Source organism: Manis pentadactyla, chromosome 15 (genome assembly GCF_030020395.1).
Source record: "Manis pentadactyla isolate mManPen7 chromosome 15, mManPen7.hap1, whole genome shotgun sequence".
Classification (NCBI taxonomy): Eukaryota; Metazoa; Chordata; class Mammalia; order Pholidota; family Manidae; genus Manis; species Manis pentadactyla.
This window is the reverse complement of record NC_080033.1, coordinates 79,509,543-79,534,871: the sequence shown is the minus strand read 5'-3', so window position 1 is coordinate 79,534,871 and position 25,329 is coordinate 79,509,543. Positions and strand designations below refer to the sequence as shown.

Genomic DNA, 25,329 nt, shown 5'->3' with positions numbered 1-25,329 from the left:
CCTGAAGCCCTCTCCTTAGGCTGTTTGCTTCATAAGCCAATTAAAATTTTTTTTTTCTTGAGCCAGTTTGAGTGTGTTCTTTATGATTTCCATCTAAAAAAGTCCTGGCCAGAGCCTCCAGGGTAGACAGCTGTGACAGGCTAGGAGAGGCGAACCTAGCTTGGGCAAGGAATTAAAAACGTCTCACTGGAAAATGGACTGAAGAAATCGGGCATATTTAACTCGCAGAGACATCTCAGGGGGACTTGAGTGTTGTCTTTAGTTTGAGGGGCTGTCACGTGGAAGGTGTAGACTTCTTCAGTGGTCCTACCCACCTCCCACCCCACCCAACCCTATATAGTAGAGAAAGAGCAAAGAGCAGAAATTTCAGGGGTAGAATGGGCTGTTACTGGAGGTAGTGAGACCCCATAATGGGAGGTATGTAAGGAGAGGCAACCGCGTGACTGAGAGGAGGCCGTCCGTGACCACGCTCTCTCCTCTCTCACAGACTCCTTCTCTGGTCTGTTCTACTCCAAGGAAGAGCGACACATAAGCGTAGGCCTGGGCAGTGCTTGTCCGGGATGGGGTCAGCCCTGGCAGGGGCTGGCAGGGGGATGGCTCCTAAGGAGAACAGGCTAAGGGGCTGTGCACACATGATTCCTTCTAGCACTTGTTAAGGAATGGTAAGGAAGACTTTATTTAGGGGCCTGTCTCGAGAGGGGCAGGGCTCACTGCAACGGGGGTTTGGACTAGGGCAGAGAGCAGAATCAACTCTGAACACAGCAAGTGAAAGTGGGGATTTATAGTCAAGGAGCAAGGTGGGAGTCAGTGGGTGGAGCATTATCAAGAGGAAACCTCAGGGGTAAGGGGCATGCTGGTTAAACTGACCTAACAGGATTCTTGGGGCAGGCAGGCCAGGTGGCCAGACATGACCCAGGGGATGGTGGAAGATGAGGAACCCAATTAGATACTGAGCTTGATCAGATAGGGAGTATGGGGGATTCTAGCTAAATTGACTTGGCAGGATTCTTGCTAAAACCACATAATGCAGAGATGCACACAAATACCTAAAAGTTTAGACCTAGAAAAAGAACTCAGAAGGGCCCAATTAGACTTTGGTCAAGAAGAGAATCTTTGCCATTACCAAAATAAGGGGGATCGTACGCAAAAGAGACAGATGCACTTGCTGTCCATGGCCAAGTGTCGTTCACTTTGGTACGACACACATACAACTGGCAATTTGTTTATCCTGCTGTTTCTTGGCTGCATGTGAGAAGGGAAGGAGAGAAGCTGTCTTGCGAGTCTAAGGGGATATAGGGTTAAAGGGAAGCTTTAAATCTGTGACAGTGCTTTGGATGTGGTAATGTGTCAATAGTCTATCAGTCATGCATTTAACAAATGTTGATTGAGTACCTGCTTTGTTCCAGAAACAATGTTGGATTATGACTTTTAAAACTCCTGAAGGGCTGTTGAGCTTTGTAGTTTTCTGCAATATTCATTCTTCCATGGCCTTCTTTTCCCAGCCATTTGTTGCTGGGAGGTCTTGAGTCACATTGCATGGCTTCTTTGTGTCACAAGATGCATGGGCTCTGTGACAGCGCTTTTGGATTTCCTCTTGTGATACTTGTGCTTACTTTTGAGTTTGTGGCCACATCTCCCATGGGAAAGGTTGCTAAGTGTCCATCTTCCTGGTAAGTAGGGTGTCCCTTGTTCAGGAAAAGTGTTCAATTGGTTGAATTGAATTGAATTGAATTTTTACTCCTTGCAAATCCTTGGGAGTTAATGCAAACTTTCTGGAAGTATTGCTTAGGTATTGTAGAGATGTTCTATCCACCTCCTCCTCTCTCATCCTTTCTTCACCTTACTATGTTCTGGTGTCCTCCCACAGCCAGAGCATGGAATCCCACTCTCAGGTCTTCAGTAATCTCTGGTTGCCAAATTTAGTGGCCAGTTCCGTGTCTGTGTCTTGATTCTGCTTTTCCTCCAGTGTTTGTCAGTATCTTCTATTACTGAGAATAAGTTTCCCTTCTCCCCGCCCCTGCCCTGTGAAGTTCACTTGGTTGTGCCTTTACATCTCCCATCTCTTGTTCTCACTTCCTCTGCTGCTTCTCCTCTCCTTTTCCTGCCCCAGAAGTGTGGGTATTTGGATATAGGGCTCCACCCTTGATCATGGCATTTCCATCTCTAGGACGTTTGTGGAGTGCGTTTGGCTGAGTGCTGTGTTGGGCCCTTTCCTGACCCTGGAGCATGTAGTCCAGGCCAGAGCCGCATGAGCTCCTGTCCCCCAAGAACCTTTTGTGGCTTATGCCGATAAGCTTGAGATGACGTGGAATGCCCTGTAGACAGAATGCTCACCAGGTGATCCCTCCATGGCACATCCTCAGCACATAAGTTCTGACCTCATGGATGCCCAAACGACCTCTGTGTGGGTGCTTTGCATGTATCAGCTCATCTAATTTTTCTTAATCCATGAGGGATATATATGTAATGGGTACAGTGATACCAGCAAGTAGGAATTATCCTCATTTTACTGATAAGGAATCTGATACTTTCCTTGAAGAGTCAAAAGCCACTTGCTTGAGATGACACAGTAAGTGGAAAAACTGGGCTCTGAACCCCTGTCTGTGTCTGAGGCACCCAGTTTTTTTACCTGCACTGTGCTGCCCCCCCTCCTTATGACTTATGGGCAGTCTTCCCTCTTCCTGCACTGTTCTCATCTGTTTTGCTTTCCTGAAGGACTTCTATATATCCATCAAGGCCCACTGTAAATGACCCCTCCGCCCCTGGCCTTTGTGTTGCTCACCGCATTATACGATGGGTATGTGCACGTCTGTTTCTTTAACTTCACAGCAAGGCCCTAAAAAGAGGAACTTTGTCTCTCTGGTGGGGATGTCTTCCACGGAGAACGCCCACCCCTCCCTGTTAGCTGGTCCCATCTCCTCTTCCCTAGTAATAAAGGAAGCCGCTGCCTCGGGCAGGCCAGAGGCCCCCGGGTCCCTCTGGGACTTCTGGCCAGGACTGAAAAGAGCCAGTCTGAACTGCCCCTGCTGAGCCCCCTGCCTGACAGGAGGGCCTGTGCTCACGCCCTTGAGCTCTTGCAGCCCTGAACTGGGTTACTACTTTCTCTGGTCTTGATCTGGCAAAACATATTGCCGTTTTGTTGACCCCTTGTCTGGGCCTGAGTCTCGGGCTGCAGCACTTACCCGTTCCCCAAGCTGCGTACACAGGAGCGTTCATGTATCTTGCTTGTCTTTTGACTCTGTGAGAACCTGAGCTGCCTGGGGGGGAATCTGGTCTGTTTGTTTCCCTGCTATGCGGTCAGCACCTGGAACAGCACCTGGCTGCTCCCCAGATACTGGTTGAGTAGATGAATGGGTGACAGTCCCCTGAGGTTTTCCAGAGCTGAACTTGCTTCTGGAAGGCCCGCTGGCCTCTGGCCCAGGCCTCCTGCCCCAGAGCCCCTGCATGGCTGCATTCCTCACCCACTTAGTTCTACGTGTTGGCTTTACAGATTCAGCCCAGTGGCCTTGCAGAGCAGGTCCCCGGAGGTGGGTGTCTGAAGGCAGGGCTCTGGCTCCGTGTTTTGCATGTAAGGTCGTCAGCGCGCGTTGCAGCTGTTTAGTTGTACAGCTTATGGTCATGACCTCAGTTTTCCTCGTGAGGAGCCCCCTTAGGATTTCCTCTCCTAACAACTTCTCACGAGCATTTTCCTTTGAATGCCAGGGGACAGCCCTGTGCCCATGCCTCTAGCTGGTGGCACATTTGTGGGAATACGCGACTGAGAGGTCATTTCTCCGCCTTCACTGAAGCGGAAAACCTGTGCTGGGCCCCACAGTTCGGGCGTCTCCGTCTGGCCCGGGGCAGAGTCCTGACTCCGCTTCTGGTGTGAAAGGCTGTCCACCGGGGGTCATCTGATCTGACCTGGAAGTAGCTTTTCTTTCCTTTTTTGGCTGTAACTCTACACTGACTGTGGAATGGAGTGTATTGTTCATGGTCTGCAAACAAAGGGAGCCGCTGCCTCAGGCCCTGTGGGTCACACTGGGGCTTCTGGCCCGGACTGAGCTGCCGCTGTGTGAGCGCCCCGCCTGACAGGAGGGCCTGTGCTCGCTGCCCCGAGAGCCTGCAGCCCTGAACTGGTTGCCACTCGCTCTGTTCTTGACCTGGCAGCAGTTATTGCCATGTGTCTGACTGTGGGAAACTAACTTACTCTGTTCTTCGGCAGTTTGTAATGGCAAATTCACCCAACAAATGAGGGCCTACTATGTGCCAGGCACTCTGAATACTGGGGAAATCGAGTGATCTAGGTCACAGAGCTGACATTCTTTGGGAGTGCAAGGACGGATAATAGGCAGGCTGGCAATCAGGTCATTTCACAATGAAAGAAGTACCATAAAGAAAAGAAAATGAAGCAGTGGGCTGGAGTTGGACTGCAGGGAGGCCACTGTCCCCCAGGGTGGTCGGGGGAGGCCGAGAGAGCAGGTGATACCAAGGCAGGGCCTGAAGGAGGAGCTGCACACGTGGGCATCCAGGTAAGGCGTGGCCCCTGCGTGCCTCTGCGGCCTTGACCGGTGGCTTCTCTTTCTCCCTGCTGCCTCCGTGTGCTCCACAGGAGTTGCCACTGTCCTGTCAGCATCACTGCAGGGTGTTTTTTACCACTTGCTATGTGCCCAGCCCAGACCTGAGGGCTTTACGCCGGCACCTAATTCTGATGAGGGCTGACGTCCGAGGTGCAGTGCTGAAACTTGGCCTTCCCAGTCCAGCACCTGGTGCCGAGGCTATAGCATTGTCATAAGCCTTCACATCAGAAATGAGTCCTTAAAGAGAAGTGGAGGTTCTGTCTTGGACACTCATGTGGTTTAATAAATGAGGGATGAGAAGAAGAGTAAAATGAGTCAGCTGTAATGTGTGGACGAGCTCGAGGCCTGGGAAGGCAAACGGGGGGGGGAGGAAAACCATTTGTGAGGTCCCTCCCCACCACGCAGGGGCTCCCAGATGGAGAAGCCAGGCCCCAGTCCAGAGAATCCAGGCTGGGGGGGGGTTGGAGGTGGGGAGCCACCGGGCCACAGTGACATGGGGAAGTCGTGGAGGCGGCCGCACAGCCGGCTCTTCGGGCTCCCTCAGGCTGCCAAGGCTCAGGGTGCTCCCTGACGGTGCGTGCTTGGTGATGGGGGCGTGCAAAGACCCCCACGTTATGCAGGCCTTGCTCGTTTTGGCAGCGTCATTTTCCTGGTTGCCCTTCCCGTGCCCTTTTATTTAAAAGGGCAGATTCATTCAGACCAGTCAGTGGTTGTGTGTCTGACCACATCTGATCATTTCTGCCTGTCTAGTCATTCCTGCTCTCTGGGGGTGGCAGCCACACATTTTAAACTCCGGGAAGTGGGTTGGTTTTGTTCTTATGAAATGGTGGCTGCCATTATAAAATGAGTGGCTGCAGATGATGGGCCAAATGTTGCTCATTTACTCAGGAAATATTTAGTGAGCATGAACAGTTCGCCGTTTGGGGCATGTGAGTTATAGAAGGACCAAGATTCCCGGCCTCCTGGAGCAGGGATGAGCAGGCTGGAGGAATGCCAGGGAGTCACTCTGAGCCTTTGAACTCTTATTTTACAACACAGTGATAATAAGCTGATTATGTGCCCCTCTGGCCTGTGGCCAATCAGAAATAGAGAGAAGGGCTTGGTAGAGGAAGGCATTTTGAACTTGCCGACCAAAGCTGTGGCCTTTGTGTTCTGTCAGGCTCTGTTCCTCAACTTGCTAACATGAGCCCCCTTTGTCCTCACCCTGTTAGCTGGATGAACTCTAAGTCATCCTTCAAGACCCAGATCAACCATCGCCTCCTCTGTGGAGCCTGCCCTGGTTACTACCCCTCAGGCAGTTAGTTCCCTTCTTTCTTAGATGCTCCCATTTGCCCTGTGACAACCTGTTGCTATGGCCCTAACTACACCGAGTTCACTTTGTTTTGCCTGCCGGGCTAGCCTGCATGTATTTATTGAGGGTGGGATTGTGTTTTATTCAGTAAAGTCCCTGGATCACAGATTGTTGCTAAGTGTTTGTCAGATGACTAACGAACAGCCATGGAAGGAACAGCAGCAAAAGGCCGACACAAGAAGACGGAGCAGCGCACACCAGGGGCATTTAGGGTCCAGGCCGCCGGACTCAGAGTCCTTCAGCGTCCCTGGAGCGGCTCCTGGTAGGTGTTGTGACCGGGTGCTCAGAGCCTCCAAGGACTGGTTACAGCCACTGCTCTCTGAGTTGGAAGGGGGAGTCCGGTATAACACACTGCCTTCCATTTAAGGAAGTAAAAGTAATCATTAAAAAAAAGAGTGCTGGTGATTTGTCATGGGGAAAACCTTTCGCTAGCCCGATAATGTGGGTATCCGGATCAGCCCATTCTCTGAGGGCCCCACTGAAGTGATCGTCTTTCCTTCCCTCCGGCTATCCTCTACTCCATTTTCTTGTGTTCTCTGTCGAACTTGGAAAGCTGGGTCATTCTGCATTTAAAGAAAATCCATTGAGGAAAGAATCATTTGCGAAGCCTGCTGCTTTGAGGGACGGTAGAACAAAGCAGGAAACTGCGTTTGCAGTGTGAGCCCAAAGGCAGGGGACGAAGCACATCCGCGGTAGAGACCACATAGATGAAGAAAATCTCCGTTCGAATTAGGCTTGGGGTTGATTAATGATCGTGCATTGAGTCCCCTATACAGAATTTTATTGTTGTTAACAACCATATGATCAATAAATATGAGAGATGCCCTCAAAAAAAAAAATCTCCATTCATCCTCTGTGGGGAATGTGAAGAGGGGGCTTTTCCTGGGAGAATTTTCTGTGTTTTTTATACCTTTAAATATTTTCTAAATTGTTTTTGAGGGTGGCAGGAGGGTGTTTGGGTTGTTTGTTTTACTAATCAGGGCACATGATACAAGGCATTTTGGGAGAAGGGTGAGTGCTACTGGGCTGTTCGGTAGGAACAGCTCTCCCTCCGCCCTCTGGGTCTGAGAGGACATTTTCCACTTCCCAAGCTCTTGTCCTGCCGCTGCCCGGGCCCCCCATTAGCAGCCCGCTGGAAGTGAGCGCGGTGGTGGCTGCCGTCCAGCTGTTCCCTGGCCCGGGGCAGTAGATGCTGGAACTCTTTCCCATTTCCCTTCTACCCACTCCGGGCAGCTTGCTGATGGAAGCTGACAGCTCAGCTTTTTGGGGTGTGGGTTTTTTCTGCTTTTCTGAACCTTGTTTGCGTAACTTCTCAGGGAGTCTATATAAGGTAAGGTCAGCTTTAGAGCAAGCTGCAATCCTGTCGTGCTCTGGGGCAATTTCCTCCCTGCTTTCCCTTCCCCCTTTCTTATATCCTGTTCTGAAGTTCAGTGTCGGGTAGAGGTTCTGAACTGATCAGTTCTCTCTCTCTCACCCTCTTCTTCCTGTGGGCCAGCAGGTAGCTATTTGGGTGCTCATGACGTGCCTGGCACTGGGATATGGCAAGAACCAGACAGATGTGCAAGTAGCCGAAAAGGTCAAAAGGATGTGCACCAAGATGTTTACAGGGGCCCCTAGGTAGTGAGACTCTTCCTTTGCTCATTTGTGCTTCTCATTATTTAGTCTATACCCGGTGTGTGCAAAGCATCTTTGAAGGTGTGAGAAAGTCGCATCCTGCCCAGTCTCCTCGGGACTGTGTCCTTCCTCCAGCCAGGGCTGGCCTGGGGAAAGGCAGAGAGGAAGCAGAGAGGGAGGAGGCGGGGGCCCGTGGTGAGTGTAGAGTCCGTGCCGGCCTCACCCTGCGGAGAACCCTGGGCAGGGCTGGTCAGAATCTGCCCCTGGCGGGTTACCTGAGCCTGTGGAGAGTTCAGGCCTGGCTGGGAGCGTTGAGGGAGGACAGGTGGAGTCCTTGAGAGCTTCGTGGGGATTATATGGCTTTCGTGGTTTTTGGGAAATTAGAGCGTCCCCTCCTGGTGGCCTTGGCGATCCCAGAGGCGTCTGGCCACCCTGGTTCATTACCTTGTTCCCATGCCCTTTCATGGTTACCTCTCCATCTTTGTCCTCCCATCTTCTCCATGACTTTAACTCCGTATTACCCTCCATGCCCTCCCTTGCCGTAACTCGGTCCTCCTGTCTTCCCTCTCTTCCTGAATCCCTCCCTCTGTTCCAGGCCTAGACAGAGAGCATGACAGGAGGGAAGAGAGGAAAGGCACAGACACAGGTGGGGAGGCAGGGAGGGGGAGATAGGCAGCTGATAGGAGAGAACGGAGGAAACACAGGGTCCAGAAGGGAGTGCAGAGGGCAGAGTGCATAATGGTGAGAGTCAGCATTTCTGAGCACTTCCTCTGTGCCAGGTGGCATCCTGAGAACTTCATGGGTGGAGGCTTTAGGCTGCATGTTTGCTTGCTTAATAAATGAAGGTGAGGAAGAGACAAGGAGGGTATAGAACCAAGGAGGCCCTGCCCAGGGCTTCTAGGTTCTGGTGGGATTGGCTGGAGATGTCTCAGGCTGTGAGGCTTCACACAGCACCCAAAGGGGCAGTTTCTTTGGACAGTGGAGTTTGACTCATGCCATGTGAAGACCATCTTTTCATGAGTAAGACTCCCTGGGTAGGAAGGGGAGGGTGTCCACAGTCCTGAATCGGCAACACTAACACGTGGTCAGCCGGGGCTTTGAGCTCACAGCGCTGGTCCGAAGACAGCAATCACAGTGTTGACAGTCCTCCAGGACGGGGCTCCTGATCTGGCTTTGTCATAGGTTGATGTCTCCCCTGAGATGGGGCTGTGTCTTTGGGATGACGCTCTTGTGGATCCTTGTTCGGCAATGGCTTGTGTCAAAGAGGTGATCCAGATGGACTAGCAAGAACTCCCCAGTGCCCATGTCCGTGGCACAGGAGCTCTTTTTCCAGACATGGCTCTTCTCTTTCTTGGGCTATGGAATCGCATGGAGGGAGAGTCCCTGGGGGGGTACATTCCCTGTGGTCATTGGCTGTGATATCCTCAAGAACCACGTGTCGCTGCTTCTAATTCTGTAAATTATGATGTTGAGAAGCCGAGCCATACAGGAAGCTCCTCTACACAATCACTTCCTTAGACTGAAGGGGGAGCAGGTGGGAGGAAGGGGGTGAGCTGAACTTTGGCACTCCGGTTTTTCTGCCTAGGAGACCTTTGGTCTCGCCCCGTTTCCCAGCCGAGGTGGGGCAAATCCTCCACATGGAAAGCCCCACTGTCCCCGTCCTCACCTCCTCTTCTAGGTCAGGGATTCTGAAGCTTTAGTGGCAACAGAAGCCCTGTGGGGGCTCATTCAAACTCGTTTCCAGCCCTGTTCCCTGAGTTTCTGAATCCATAGGTTTGGGTGGACCCTGAGAATCCACATTCTAATGAGTTCCTGGTGGTGCTGACTCACTGGTCCGAGGACCACACTTTGAGAACTGCTGTTCTAGACTTAACCAGTTCTCCAACGAGCAGGGGGAGAGGTATCTGGCCCCTTATCACTTCACCTCTCTGGGCCTCAGTTTCTTTGTCTGTAAAATGGGACTGTGAGCAGTGCTGACCTTGCAGAGAGGTGGTGATGAAGACATGTGCAAATACATGTAAGTTCTAGTGCATCATAAGGCTTAGTAAGTGCTGGCCTCTATTATCTTCAGGACGCTTGTTTTTTTTTTTTTTTATTAGATAATTATTTTTTATTGAAGGGTAGTTGACGCACAGTATTACATTACATTAGTTTCAAGTGTACAACACAGTGATAAAACATTTATATACATAATTCTAGGTTCCAGCTATCACCCTCCAAGCTGTTACAATATCTTGACTATATTCCTTATGCTATAGATTACCTCCCGGTCACTTATTTATTTTACCATTGGAAGTCTGTCCTTTTTCTTTTTTTTTTTTTTTTGTGAGGGCATCTCTCATATTTATTGATCAAATGGTTGTTAACAACAATAAAATTCTGTATAGGGGAGTCAATGCTCAATGCACAATCATTCATCCACCCCAAGCCTAATTTTCGTCAGTCTCCAATCTTCTGAGGCATAACAAACAAGTTCTTACATGGAGAACAAATTCTTACATAGTGAATAAGTTACATAGTGAACAGTACAAAGGCAGTCATCACAGAAACTTTTGGTTTTGCTCATGCATTATGAACTATAAACAGTCAGTTCAAATATGAATACTCATTTGGTTTTTATACTTGATTTATATGTGGATACCACATTTCTCTATTATTATTATTTTTAATAAAATGCTGAAGTGGTAGGTAGATACAAGATAAAGGTAGAAAACATAGTTTAGTGTTGTAAGAGAGCAAATGTAGATGATCACGTGTGTGCCTGTAGACTGTGTGTTAATCCAAGCTAGACCAGGGCAATAAAACATCCACGTATGCAGAAGATTTCTCTCAGAACGGGGGGGTGAGGTTCTAAGCCTCACCTCTGTTGATCCGCTTGTTTGTTTTATCTGTACCCCCCAGTGCTTAGCACTGTGCTCGGCAAAGCCTCTAACTCGGGGGATGAGTGACTAAATGTGTGTGTGTCTAGGAGCGCGCTGCTCTGAAACCCAGAGGAGTGAGCCTCGGTTCGGTGGGCCCAGAAAGCCAGCAAAGAAGGCAGAGGGCAAGGAGGCCGTCCCCTGGCTTTGGCAGTTAGGAGGCATGGTGCCCCTTTGCGAGCAGCTTCTCCAGAGAGGTGGGGGCAGAAAAGAGCAACAGCCCCTCAGCCAAGCCCTGCACTTAATCCTCATGACACCCCATGGGGCAGCTGTTTGACCCACTCTGCAGATGAGGAAGCTGAGGCTTAAAGACACCTGGGAGTCTGGTCTAGGTGGCATAGCTAGTATGAAACGGGGGTGATTTTCTAAAGGATTTCAGAACTGGGACTTTTCCTCTGGACGCTGGTGAGCAGAAGGCTGAGGGTGAGCTGCCAAGGGAACAGCAGGGGCAGACAGCCGTGCCGAGGTCCTCACAGGGGGGGCTCGGAGGGTCCCTCCTGCTGTTTGTGAGAAGTCCTGGGCCCAGCTTCCCTCCCTGGACTGATTCCGAGGTGCCCCTCAACTCCTGAACCTCAGTCTGAAAGATGTGCCACTGGCTCCATTGGGGACAGAGTGGCACCATGAGGGTGGATGGCAACTCGAGTACCAATGTTCTCCCTGCCAGTTTTGCCATCTCAGTGTGTACATAGACATGCACACGTGAGTTGTACACACATACAGCACATGCATGTATATGCACACATACATAAGCACTCAGGTGCACAAGCAAACCTACCTGCACACACACACACACACACACACACACACACACACACACTGTAAACATCTATGGTGAGGTTCAGGCCCCCCTCTGTTAGCATCTGCACGCTCTCCTGGGTGTGAGAGTGATGTTAGCAGGGGTAAGCGAGGGGAGGTGGTGCTCCCACTTCTGTGCCGGGCACCCAGTTTGTCCAGAAGAGGGGAGGCGCACAGCCCTCGGCTCGGGGTCAGAACTTCCTCTCGCACAGACCATGAGGTCAGCGTGGGCTCAGGGCCTCCTTCAGGCCGGGCAGGGGAGGGGCTGCGGGTCCGGGTGTACGGCTCCAATAGCGTTGCTCAGACCAATGGGGCTTTCGTCTCAGACTCAGCCGACTTCTCAGTGTCATGCCAAATCCTGAGCAGCAAACATTTGTAAGCATAACGTGACTCTTGGATCTTTAAAAACGTCAGCCGTCTGTTGGCCAAACCATTGTCAGATAAGTGCCAACAGCCACCCTGGAAAACAGTCCCTCCTGCTCTGATCACTTAAACGCTATCAGCCTGCAGTTCTGGAGGGTCCATCGAGGCCAGGTTCCCCATGACCTTGGGGGTGGGGGTGGATTAGTTTATTGTGTGTCTATCGTGGGCCCACCGGTGCTGGGACACAGTTCGCAACTTTCCCACATGGAGGCTTTGGCCAGTAGTGCGGCAGTTGGGATCCGGATGCAGTCACAGGACCCAGACGTCCAGGCCGACCCACGTGGAGACGGGAGGCAGGGTGGTCCCCAGGGAACAGGTGCCGGAGCTTTCAGTGTCGCTCTGGCCTTAAGGAGCCGGGAGGCATCCATGTGGGGCTCCGCGTCCCTCTAAGATCAAGGCGGCGGTTGAATGACACTCTTGGCAGCTGCGTCTCCCTTTTCCCCAGCACACTACTCAGAACATGCGCTGGCGTCCTGACCCAGCCTGACTCTGGGAAACGCGCGGGGATTCTCTCCTGCGCTCTGCGGGTGCAGCCACACGCGGCTGTGCACATTTCAGTTCCCCAACCCGCCAGCCTCGTTTCCGGAGCTCACTACCCACCTGGCGGCTCTGCCCTGTGGCCACAGCTTCTGGGGGAAGGGTCTACCATGCGGGCCAGGTGGGTTTCATAGCATTCACATTTGATCACCGGGGCAGAGTAAAGACGGAGGTATAAAGCATCCCGAATGTCCACCCGCAGAGGACTGGGAGCACAGACTGTGCCACATCCCCACAGTGGGGTGACCCTCAGCCATAAAAGGAACACAGCACTGATCATGCTACAGTGTGGACGAGCCTCGGAAACATGCTGAGTGAAAGCAGCCAGGCACGGAAGGCCACAGAGAGTGTGATTCCGCGCACGTGAGACGCCCCGAGCAGGCCGACCCAGAGACGGGGGGCAGGCGGGTGGTGGCTCAGGCTGGGGGCAGGGTGTGGGGAGGGATGCAGTGGGCACAGGTCCTTAGCGGGGATGAAGCTGTCCTGGAACTAGATAGCACAGATGGTTGGATACCATTGTGAATGCCCTAAATGCTACCCAACTATATGCTTTAAAACGGTTAAAAATGGTGAATTTTCTGTTATGTGACGTTTATTTCAATAAAGAAGAAAAGTGGGAAGGAGAAAAATGAGTCACCCTGTTTTACAGATGAGGCAACTGAGGCTCGATGCTTGAGGATTAAGTCAGAGTCGACGGGGAGTAAGGGGTGGGGCTGTCGCCCCCACAGGGGAGTCCCCGGATTCCCTCCTCAGTTCTCATGGAGAGACAGACGGCCGCCAGCCCTGACGATGTGGCCTGCGTGGTCTCCCAGACTGCCCTCTCTTCTCTGTCCCCACCGAGCCCACTGTCAGGTCCCACCGCTGGGTGGGGGCAGAGCCCCAAAGCATGGGGCTGGGCAGACACACACCCCTGTCGAGGCCTGTGGCTTCAGGCCTCGCCTTGTCATTCGTGCAGGGCCCCCGAGCCTCATCTGTCACTCGGCGATAGCATGTTGATGAAGGTGATGATGGCACTCCCCTCCCTCCCCCATCAACTACCTCAAGCATCGTATGAAGGCCAAACTAGACAGTGAAACGTGAGCGTGCCTTACAGACTGAAAGGGGCTGTCCAGCTTGGGTGGTAATTATGGTCCTTTAAGAAATGAATGGTGTGGAGCCACCTGGCTGGACTGCGGAGGCCGGGGCCTGCTGAGAGCTGTGCTTCTTTCTCCCTGGGACAGATGGTTGATGCCCCATTGGACAGCTTAGCCTGTGGGCCACGTTGTGCCCAGGCTTTGAGGTACTGACCAGGCAGTGAACCCTGTCAGCTCCAGACTGTGTGTCCCTTACACTCAGAGCCCTCAGGGCCTTGGGTCTCCATGTGAACCTATGTATGCTGTGTGGGGTTGAGCACCGAGGCACCTGGAAAACTCCAGGAGGAAGGGGTACCTTGATGTAAAAAAAGAAATGAGAAGCTCTCAGATGCGGTCTTTTGGCCAGGAGCGTGAGCAAGGCCTGGGAACTAGTGAGAAGTGCAGCCCCGGGGGGCCCTCCTAGCCTTGCTAAATCAGAGCCTGCATCTCAGCAGGATCCCCAGGGATCCAGATAACACGGATGTTTGGGGGTCCAGCTCCACACTGGCATCGGGCACTGGAGAAATCCCAAAGCCAGCACCTAAGGCCTCTTGAAAACACAGAGCTGAGCAGAGTGGCTGGTACAGGATGAGTTACCCCCAGCCAGCAGCGTCCCTGTGTGCCAGCCATCTGCAGGTAGGGATCATAATGAGAGCCCACGGGTCATTGCAATTAAAGTGTGAACTGTTCAGGAATTAAGCTGTGTGAAGATAGGTGGTTTCCTCAACAAAAACAGAGTTTTATGTGACAAACATGCAATGTGCTGTAAAAACTCAATACAATTTAAATAAAATCTCTATATTAGTAAAAAAAAAACAAAAAAACAGAGTTTTGGTGGAAAACATAAAGGGGGTCCTGATTAAATGCGGCACAAGCTATGTGTCAAAATTCATTCCCAGCTTGGGCGGTTCTGGCCCCTGGGAACCTTGTGCAGTGTCTGGAGGCATTTTTGGTTGTCTTAACTGGAGCAGGGGTGGGGGAGGTACTGGCATCTAGTCGGCAGGGGCTGGGCTGCTGCTCAACACTGTATAAAGGCCAGGATGGCCCCCACAAAGAATGACCCAGCCCCAAGCGTCAGGAGTGCCGAAGCAGAGAAGCCCCGGTCAGACCTAGTGGGACGCACACACCCACACGCATCACTTTGGAGACTCAAGAATATCGCGCAATAGTTTGGTAACACGTAGCAGTCGGGGGTGGGGGGGGACAGGGGGCATGGTGGACCATGGAGGAGATTCTGAAGTGACCATAACAAACCAAGTATGGTGACGAGGCAAATGTGAAGGAGTTCAGTGGAAAAGAGTAGCTGCCAGAGCCGTTTTAATGAAAGCGAATAGATCGGACACACCAAGCGGAACACACCCAATGGTGTAGAAAGGGCTTCAGAATTCTCTTCATGGGCCTACGTGTCTAGCCATAAGCAGACATGCCCAGCTGGCCTAGCGCCGCGTCCCACGCCGCGTTTCCCAGTGTTCCTGTCCCTCCCCGGCCCTCTCCCAACTGGGCTCCCACCTCTCCGTGGTGTGGCTCTTCCATTCCGAGCAGGGCCTCGAAGGTTGGGGATAAGAGGAGTCAATGAAATTTTCCCTACGTAGGATCCAGAACTTGAGCCCGTACTGTATGAGGGATGGGGGTCTGCAGGCGGAACAGCCAGAGGTCTGGGCTCTCCTGTCCATTTTCTGAGCGTCCACTTCCTATCCGTGCAGTGGGCCTCAACCCGGGTGCCGCTGGGATCAGGTGAGGGAACGTGGGCCTCCTGAGGGACACGGCGTTGGGGTGTTGTAACTGGGCACCATGCCCTCTGTTTGCTCTTGGCCGCAGATGAGGTCCGGTTGTTTGCCTTCGTGCGCTTCACCACCGGGGACGCCATGAGCAAGAGGTCCAAGTTTGCCCTCATCACGTGGATCGGCGAGAACATCAGCGGGCTGCAGCGGGCCAAAACCGGCACAGACAAGACGCTGGTGAAGGAGGTGGTGCAGGTGATTTGCCTCGTGTTCTTTTAGGGTCCGGGATGTCATCATAATAGGGGTGGAGAGGGCTGGGTTTGGCTCCTGGGCCTGTGACTTTGCTGGGACTTCAAGCCAGGCCACGTCTCTGGACCACTAGAGCCACCGGTGAAATGTCACCAAAGCTGTTTTCAGTGTAGGCTAGGAGGCAGGGAGCCGTGTTCGTGATCTTGACTCTAACATAACAGAGACATGGCTGCTGGGAGTCTACCTTTGAGGGTGCGGCAGGCGGTTCCTGAAGAAGGGGGCTGAGGGATGACCAAACGGCGGCCCCTACCGGGCTGGGTCGTGGATGAACATGGTCAGCTTCTGCTGGTGGCCATGAGGACCTGGTGGGAATTCATGCGGGTGCTCTCTGAACAGTGCCTGGTATGCAGTAGGTGCTCAGCGATGCTCGTTGAATAAACCAGTGTCAACATTATGAGGGCCAGTGGGGCTTTATGATGATGTTGGTGGCCACAGAAGGACAACAGTGGCCCACACTCCAAGAGAGGGGGCTGGGCACTGGCCACGAGTGACTTATTCCCTGGGCTCCTTAGACTGAAGAGAGGGCAGGGGGGAGTGTACCACGGTTTTGACTTTGAGCACCTGAACCTTTCTGCATGGACAGCTCTCTATTTTCAAGTGCTTTTCCATTCTGGACACCATGGAAACTTCCAAGGTGGTTCATCTGGGGCTAGGGCATGGAGGAAAGAAAAGTCTGAATTCTAGAAGATAACCGGGGGCAGAGGGCCATCGGAGAGAATTCTCTGCTTCCCAAGGCTCTCCATTCTGCAGAAGGATTTCTCGGAACCCGTGATCGGGGAGGTGGTAGCTGCTGGGTGGGGGGTTTCTTTTTGAGGTGATGAAAGTATTCCCCAGAATTGATGGTGGTGATGGTTGCACATATCTGTGAATGTAAGAAAAGCCATTGAGTTGTAAAACACAAAAACACAAAATACACAAATAAGCCATATGCAACATGGTAGCCTGGACTGGACCCTGGGACAGAACAGGAAAACTGACGAAATCAGAATGCAGTCTGGAGTTCAGTTACTAGTGATACTGCAGTGCTGGCTCCTGAGCTGTGACACATTCCGTAGGAACGTGACATGTTAACAATCGCGAGAGCAGCGTACAGGGGGTATGGGAACTCTTGGAACTGTTGCTTGCAACTTCTCTGTGAATCTAAGCTTATCCCCCAAGGAAACTTTTATTTAAAAAATCATAATAGGGGAGAAAACAATTCCCATCATTCCATTAGCACAGCCTGTTTTCCTGTCCTCTCACCAGCTCTGTGGGCGAGCGTCCCCACCTCTGAGCGTTGCCGCAGTCACAGCCTGTGAATCTCACTCCGGCTGATCGTTTCTTTCTTTCTTTTTACTTAACATATTTTCATAAATTATGTGGTGGTAGAGCCTTTGCAGTGAACGTTTTTCTGATGGCTGGCTGTCCCATTTCACAAGTGTACTGTACTGTACTAAATGTTCCCCTGTCGTTGGCCTGTGGCTTCCAATTTTTATTTTTATAAATAATGTTCCAACCAAGATTTAATCCACGCAGCTCCTTTCTCTCTCCTGCTGAATCATTTCTTCAGAATACATTTTCAGGAGGTAGGGTTCCGGAGTTAAAACACGTGATGATTGTTTTTAAAAGGTATGAGTTGTAAGATTACCTTTGGGGACGTAGTAAATGTTCAGTAAGCCTCATTTATTTCACATCCTCATCAGCATTACTGGTTACTGCTGCTGTCTGCACTCTGGTACTGACAGTCACCCTTGCTTTGGAAAATCACCTGCACCACCCTACTGGCCATTTTTCTCCAGTCCAGTTTGAATTTTAAAGGTGAACCAGCTTTCTGGGTCTCCTTTATGGCAGCAGAATGAAAAACGCAGAGGAAAGCATGTTCCATGGCCACAGGTCTCCTGCTGCATCGTACCATCCACACTTAGCCTTCTTCCGCTGGCCAGCCTGGAGGTCACCAGAAGAGGGGCCACGGGGGGAACAGGGTTTGCCAGGGTGTGTCTGGTGGGGACAGAGTCTTCTGAATCTTGCAGAGCTCCCTCCCTTTTTCTTTCCATTTAAAAAAGTGTGGCAAAATACAAAAACATAAAACTGTTTTAGCCGTTTCCAAGTGCACAATGCAGTGACGATGAGCACACGCACAGAGCTGTGAAGCCACCACCGTTGGCCAGGTCCTGCACTTCCCCACCTCCAAAGGAAGCCCTGTGCCCATCAGCAGTCTGCACAGCCCCTTTTAAGTCTAGAACTCGTCCCAGGTCGATCACGTGGGCCAGTGACCAAGGGTGATTTGGGGAAATATGAATCTTTGTTGGGAACCTTCAGTTGGAAGTACTGACTATAATCCATTTATTTGTAAGCACAACTATACCGAAGCAAAGCAGTCGGACTTGCCTGGCTCTCTGAACTGGGATCCGCAGGGTGGCTGGCTTTAGGTGTGGCTGGATCCAGGGCTCAAGCACTGACTTTCTTTCATCTGTCTTTTCTCTGGTTTTGGCCTCAGAGGCCTCTGACAGCAGGAGAAACGGCCCAGGCTGTGGTGGTTCTTCTGGGTCTTGATTCCAACGGAAGAGCCAACCTTCCTCCCTTAGTGTCAATCATTCTCTTAAAAGAACCGTGATTGGCCCAGCTTAGTCAGAGGCACGTCCTGTGGGGCAGGGAGGCGGGGCTTCATGATTGGCAGCTCTGGCGTGATTGCCGTTGTTAAAAGAAGAGGGTGATGGTGGATGAAAAAGCAGTGATGTCCATTCTGACATTTTTGAACTGCAGGTGCAACGTACTATTTTGATCATTTCCTTTTACATTGTCTACCTCTGCATTTAAAAGGTTTTATTATCTGAAGCTATTACAAGACCTCACATTTGTACCACAGTTGCAAATGTGGCCATTTAAGCCACAAAGGGTCGATTATGCTGGCGTTAATGGTGTCTTTTGACAGTCACTAAAAGCATGCTGATCCTGGCACCCTGCCAGTTTCCCCTTCTGTTCCTGGAGATTCAGAACAGATGTTTTCCAAGGGACCTTCCAGATGGGCCCTTCTGGATTCCAGGTCCTCGGACTGGATCACTTCCCCAGCCACCATTTGCTACAATTTCTAGGTGAAGAATAAGTGGATTGACTTTTAGTTTAAGATCATTACAGTAAAAGCCAAGCGTTTATTAATAAAGATAATATATCCACATCCTTTTGCTTTGTGTGAAACACAGAGAATGTAAATTGATGTAGAGACAGTGGGCTTAATGCCGCCTGCCAGTCTCCCTTCCTGGGCCTCAGTTTCCCCATCTAAATGAGTTGGATGAGTTGGCTTGCAGTGTCGTATTCTGGCTTGACATATTCTGAAATAATTCAATTTTAAAAATGGTACTTAAATTTTGTTTTTTATATTCTGTTTTGACATATTCTGAAAATTTTTCATTAAATATATGCAGTACTTTGTTCATGATGGCATCTTTCCTCTGCAGGAGCCTTGTTTTACTTTGTCAGACAGTGTAGTGCATGGTGTGGGGTGTGGCCTTTTGAGCCCGATGGTGTGGGTTCTGATTTCAGCTCTCACTTACTGTGTGGTCTTGGCCCCTTTGCTTAACTCTCTGGGCCTCAGTCCCCTAAGGGCCAAAACGGGGTAATGTAGTCTCTGCCTTTAGGGTTGCTGTCGGGATTCAAGGAGCAAATCTCGGGAAAGGGCCCAGAACTGTGTCTGGTGTCTGGGAAGACCTGGAAGTGGTGGCTCTTATTTTCCCCAGCTTTCCCTTTTAGACAGCGCTGGGATGCATACATTACTTCCTAGGAGATGGGAGGCCCACGTGTTGAGCCATGGGGCATGAATCTTCTTGTTGCTCCACATTGGCTGATTGTCCTGCATGTGGCTTGAACCAGAGTTGCAGCCATCAGTAAACAGAAGGTCCTGGCCTGAAGTCAGCCAGTGCTGACCTCACACAATTCATGCCTCACCTGGGCCTGCAGCACAGGTACACCAGCGTATGGGGAAACTGAGGCCCAGAGCAGTGCCAGGACTTGCCCCAAACCCCTGGCTAATAAGCAGCAGGTCTGGGCTGGAGCCCAGGGGAATTAAAACTCAGGAGTCGATTGTGGGTCTCTTTACTGCATATTCAGAGCCAGGCTGAGAAACTGAGCCATGTCTGTGGCTGGGGAAAAACAAGACAAAATAAGACAGGGGATGCGGGCGAGTTGGTCTGGGCAGTAGTGACATCCGGATGAGTCCAGGGAGTGGGCAGCAGGCACGGCCACTTCACCACGGCCATCGTCTGCTGCACAGTGCCTGGCTGGTGCCGGGCACACAACAGCCACCCCATTGTTCTGGCGCCTCCGCGGGATCACAGGGACATTGCAGACACCTCCCTTGGGGACCTGCCTGTGCCGGGCCAGGCCGCCTGATTCAGAGCAGACTCATTCAGTGGCGTCCCGTGCTTGCCTTGCAGAATGGCTTTACTCACGTGATCCTTTTATTTATTTTCTAACATCATAGGAATGTTCACAGAGCCAAGGAACCAGAGGGTACATCTCAGCCCTCAGCCCTGGGAAGAGAAGAGCTGAGAGTGTTTTCTCCAAGGAGCAGTGGGGGCAGGCATTTCAGTGGCACTGGGACCCCTCAGCTCAGGGTGCATTCTGATGGCTTCTAGACCCTAGGAGCAGGGTAGGCTAAAAGTCTGGACCTCCTCCCGCCCCCCCCCCAGGGCCGGAACCAGATGCACCTCCCACTCCCCCAGGAAGGTGTCACATTTGTGTGCCAAGGGGGGCATGATATTCATAGCACTGGCTTCACTGTGCCCCTGCCATGTGCCTGGCACTTTCAAGGACTTAGTGCATATTAAACTCATTTATTCTTCACAACAGGATGTTCTGTCATGATCCACTTTTTATAGATGAGGAGGCTGGGGCCTGGGGAAATTGAGTAATTTGCTCAAGGTCCCAGCGCTTGGACACAGCAGTGGGCGCTGCCTGGAGCCCTGCCCGTGTCACCCCAGAGCCCCAGCTCAGTCACTTCACCGTGTTACACGTTTCCCAAGGCCCGTCAGCACCAAGAACAATGTTCTGAGGCCGCATGTGTTTCCGAAACTCTCCTTTAGTAGACTCACATGGCACAGTCAAGGCTCTGAGAGGTTCTGCAGGAAACAAATGCTTTTACATTTATTTTTAAACTTATTGGTTCTCAAGCTTCCTTGATGGAGAACCCCCACCCCATTTGTTTAAACTGGAAATTGAGTGTCTTTGCTCAGTGCTTAGTACCAAAAAAAAAAATACTGCTGTGTCAAGTGGAAAAGATCATGGGCTTGGGGGGTGTGAAACCTAAGTTGATATTTCAGATCTATCACCTCTTTGTTTTAGGACCTTGGATAAGTAACTATCCCTCAAATCTGTTCTCACTTAAGAAAAAGAGAATATAAATTTTCATAGATCTGTTGGAAGGATTAAAGGAAAGCAAAGGATGTGAAAAGGGTTTCTCTATTTTGGTGACTGCAACTCCTATGCATCCTTTAAAACCCTGTTTCTTTACCCCATTCTCCTTAATCAGAATTAACGACTCCTTTTCTGTGTCTCTACTGTGATCCAGATTCCACAAAGTATAATTAAATGATCCTAGAAAGTGATCTCGACAGCAGGGACCTATGTTATTAGGTAGCATTCTTGTGCCTGGACGAGTACAAAACCAGGTGCTAAGAATTGAAGAAATGAATCTGTTCATATGGGTCCTGTGCTGAGGCTTATTGTTTCTGTAGTCCTAGGACAGAAACTAGTAAATATTCAATAACTGCTCCTTGGGTTGAATTAAATTGTGGAAGCCAGTTACCCTCAGGGAGGGATTTGGAGGTTGATTGGAGTTTCCAAACGCTCTGTTTTTGTTTTAGTAGAAATCAGACCTGGCTGGGTCCGCAGGGAGAACCCACCCACCTCCGTGTAATGAGATTTACTGCGCTGCTGCCTGGTGCTCTGGGGACCAACCACAGATGCTTCATTGCTCTCCAAAGGGCTTCAACTGTTTATTTTTTTGGCGAGTGTTTATGTTTCTTCAAGCTCATGGTTCATGGAAAGACTTATTCTCAGACCAGAAAGGGCCTTTTGGTGCTGATGCATCTCACCCAGGCCTGGGCTCAGGCAAGGGGGCTTTCTGCTGCTTGCCATCTAGTTGAAACACAACCTGAGTGTGAGCCGTCCCAAGCAGCCTGAGGGTGGTGGCGCCAGGACCATGGATGGGGGGGCCAGGCTTACACATCATGAGTCAGGGTGTGGTTACTGCACCCAGCATACACAGGAAACTGAGGCATGGGGGGACGAGTCCTTAAGCCAAGGTGAATGTTGAGGCAGAAGGTGGGGATTGGAGACTGCCTGAATGGCAGGGAGGGCGGTGGGGAGCCCTGCAGCCAGCTCTGTGCCCCTGCTTCCGCGAGGTTGGAGCTCTTAGGAAAAAGAGGAAGACACCCCACTCTCCACATCTGGCATGTAAATGGAAGCCACGTTCCCAAGCAGAGGGTGTGCCTGGGTTCTCCTTGCTAAACCCCACATGGGGCCCAGCCCTCGGCCAGCCGGCGTGGCATGGAACCTGCCTGGCAGCCTGACACTCCATGCAGAGGTTCCTAAGCTGTCCGCTGGGTACAGTTCCCATGCCACAGGCATGTGAGGGTCCTCGGGCGGGTGGCAGTGTCAGATGGCACCAGATGGCAGTGTCCTCGTTGCTTCAGCTGCAGCTGCCTGCCCTCTGCACATCTGTGCCCTCTCTGCCCTTCCATGTCCCCCCTCCTACTTTTGTCCTTCTCCTGCCATTGTTTGTGCCTGGGTGCTCTGCCTTTTGGGAGCTCCCTTCTGGAACAAGCTGCAGGGTCTCTCTGTTTTCTGCCGCATGGTGGCTTGTCCCAGGGTGCGGTTTCTAGAAGTGGCTCAGGCAACATTACGGAAGTAGATAATGATCAGTCAGAATCCTGCGCCTCACTCAGCAATTTCTGATTTCTGCTAATTCCTGTGGGGCCTGGCCACCTGGTACATGTTTTACGAACATGATTAATCATAGAGAACGTTCACTGAACGCTTCATAAACGTGTTTTCAGTTTCCATCCTCTTCATGGCTGAATGCTCTTCTGTCCAGTGAGTGCAGTCCGTGTGCACATGGGTGTGAGTGCCCTCCTGGTGAAGGCCTCGGTGTGGCTTATGGGTGGGTTTTAGGCCTGAGCCCGCCACTCATTGTGTGTGTGACCTTTTGCCGACTACTTCATTTCCTCGAGCTTCAGTTTCCTTCTCTGAAAATTTGGGATGATAATCTCTAACTCACGGAATTGTAAAAATTACATAAGATACTGTATAGTAAGTGCCTGATGTACATGAAGTGTTCAGCTGTTTACTTACTCATTCAACTTCTGTTGAAATGTGAAAATAGTCTGGTATTTACTGAAAATGAGCATCTGTAAGTATATATGTTGTAATTTAAAAAAAAGTTTGTTGACTTATTTATTTGGGAAAATTTCCCAAAAGTGGGTGCCGCTGAGGAACCAGAAGTGCCAGGCATAATTTTGCCCAGGCAGAAACTGGAGTCCTGAGCTTGGATTTGATCTTGCTTGTCAGTTGATCCGTAGCAAGGACTATTTGGAGCTCTGGGTCAAGAAGGGTTATGAGGTCTGGACTCGGTGGGACATTGCCAGGACTGATTTGTGATGTCTGCCCTGGATGTGGAAGGAGAGCATGGAGTCTGTTTCCGACGTTCTTGACCCCGATCTGGAGGCAGCTGTAGTCAGGAATCAGGCAAAGTGGTGTCAGGGCTTCGTGACTGTCCGTGGGCAGGAATGCAGGGGTCACCTTCCAGGCACTCATCCAATTGCTAACAGGGTGGGTAGCCCACAGGGGTCAGGATTTGAGGCATGTGGACAACTACCCCTCTTTCGTTTTGGCCCAGACCGACCCGCAGCGTGCTTTTGGATGGCGTGCCTTCCTGCCAACCATCTGTGTTGGCTGACTACCATGTGCCCACCTGAAATGTGACCGAATGCCACTCTGTTGTCCTCTATTCTTGCCCTAGTGAAGTAGGGTCGTGTCATTCCTGAGCTGTGATGGCGATGCGGTGGCTCTGTTCCTGGATCTGTCAAACACTAGGCCAGACACTTTGATCTGTTTGTTTTTTACCTTCTCAATGAAGACTCATGCCAATTGTAAGAACCTGTTCTTTTTGAGTAAATTACACCTGCTGGAAGGATTTTGAAAACCTTGTTCTTTACAGCTCTTCAGAATACTTAGTTGTAGGAGGGAAGTGTAGGGGGCCCAGGAGGGGCTGGCAGCTGAATGCCCAGCAGGTTTGATGCTGTGCATTTTCATCTGGTCACGTTCTCAGAGGGGGCACTTTCTCCTAGCAAGATGCAGGCTTTTGGGGACCGACTGCTTTCATGAAGCACAGCAAGGTCTTTGGTTCATAATTAATTTTTGCTCACTTGGGGGAAAAATACACTATTGTGGCCAGCATGTGTCTGGTCCACCCCCTGCCTCATCTCAAGCATGTGGGAGGAGAGAGTCTGTCCCCTGCACTTTTCTGCAAGGGTTTGAGATGGGCCTGAAGCCAGCACACAGCCTTCCTTCTGAAAGCTGTGCTCCAACCCCAAGGTTGACTTTTCCCTGCCAGTTTTCTCTATTGCCCTTCAGATTCTGGTGTCCAGGTAGATCTTTGTCCCACATGCTCTGGAGGCTTAGGTGCAAATTCGGAAAAGGGCCAAGAGAACCTGTTGTCTAGCCCTGTTCTTGCCCAGAGATAGAAACCAGGGCCCAGAGCCATTGACCACTTCCTTCAAAGTGTTTTAGAGCTCTCTTTTTTGCTCTCAGATGCTCAGAGAGGTACCCTAGTACCAGAATTTTTACTTCCCAGGTGCCTAGGAGAGTGTTTGGCATACAATTGGTATTCAATAAGCATGTGTTTATGGGAAGAACAAATTGCATGAACTCTTATGTCTTTGGATACAATGAAGGTCACCTCTCCTCTCTGGCCCATAGTCCCAGTGTGGTGGAAGACCTGACACTTCCCTCTGACGGGCTTCTTTGCTGTCCTCTCATGGCTAAGCCTGCGTAGCTGATTTGCCATCGTCTTTCTGCCAGTGTCACTGCTTTGATGATCCTGAGGAATTCCCTGGACTTCCCTTCATAAAAGCACAAATGGTGGGGGTGGAGAAATCAGTGTGGGTGAGGGAAGGGGAACCAGTGACTTCTTAAGCTTTCACTCTGAGTGTTCAAGAACATTTCTTTACATCTCAGACTCCCCTGACAATCTTGAGACCAAAGGTGAACACAGGATCACTTTAAATATTAACTAATTCTCAAGCACTTACCCTGGGCCAGGCACCCTCACAGAGTGTCCAAGCCCTTTGCACACTCATCAGATCCTCACGATGGCTCTGGGTCGTAGATCCTGTTAGTGTCCCCATTTGCAGATGAGGAGACTGAGGCTCAGGGTGGGTAGGGGCCTGGGGAGGGTCAGGCTGCTGGAGAAGCATATGGACAACGGACCCTGTTTGTATTGGGTCTAAACCCACTCTCAGCATGCTTTAGGCTTTAGGACTGAAGCTGGGGCTTAAATTCAGGCAGTTGGGAGCTATTTAAAAATGAGACGACTTAAAACCAAGGATAGGAAAATGTTTATACACCTTTTAAACCAGCCTTGAAAATAGATGCTTGATTATGTCCAGCCCTTCTCTAGAATTGCCTTTCTCAGCAGCAGAATGATGTCTGTCTTACATCTTTGAAGCACTTGAGAAAGGTCACAGGGACAGACATGGCTTGACCTTGGCTGTAGAGTGTTGCCACACAATCTTGGAGTCAGATTTAGCTGCATGGGGCTTTTTCCTTAGAAAAGTCCTGCCATGGGAGAAAAGGGTGAAACTGTTTCTGGAAGCTCTCAGCCAGGGGCAGTGCATTCCTAGACCTGACAAAGATCTTTCTAGAACTACAGGTGATAGGGCGCCCAGACTGGCACCTTTTGCTTTGAAGTCTTTGACATGTGGCTTCGGCACCCTTGAGGTGTGGTGGATGCTGGCACAG

At 51.0% G+C, this 25,329-nt stretch overlaps 1 protein-coding gene across 1 annotated transcript in view; it reads left to right on the top strand.

Moving 5' to 3' along the window:
- Positions 1-25,329, top strand: part of COTL1 (coactosin like F-actin binding protein 1) — a 36,839-nt gene that overhangs the window by 6,437 nt on the left and 5,073 nt on the right. The window contains exon 3 of the mRNA XM_036924142.2: positions 15,125-15,282. Within this exon, the coding sequence (XP_036780037.2) occupies positions 15,125-15,282 (158 nt within the window). The remainder of the gene's footprint in view (positions 1-15,124; positions 15,283-25,329) is intronic.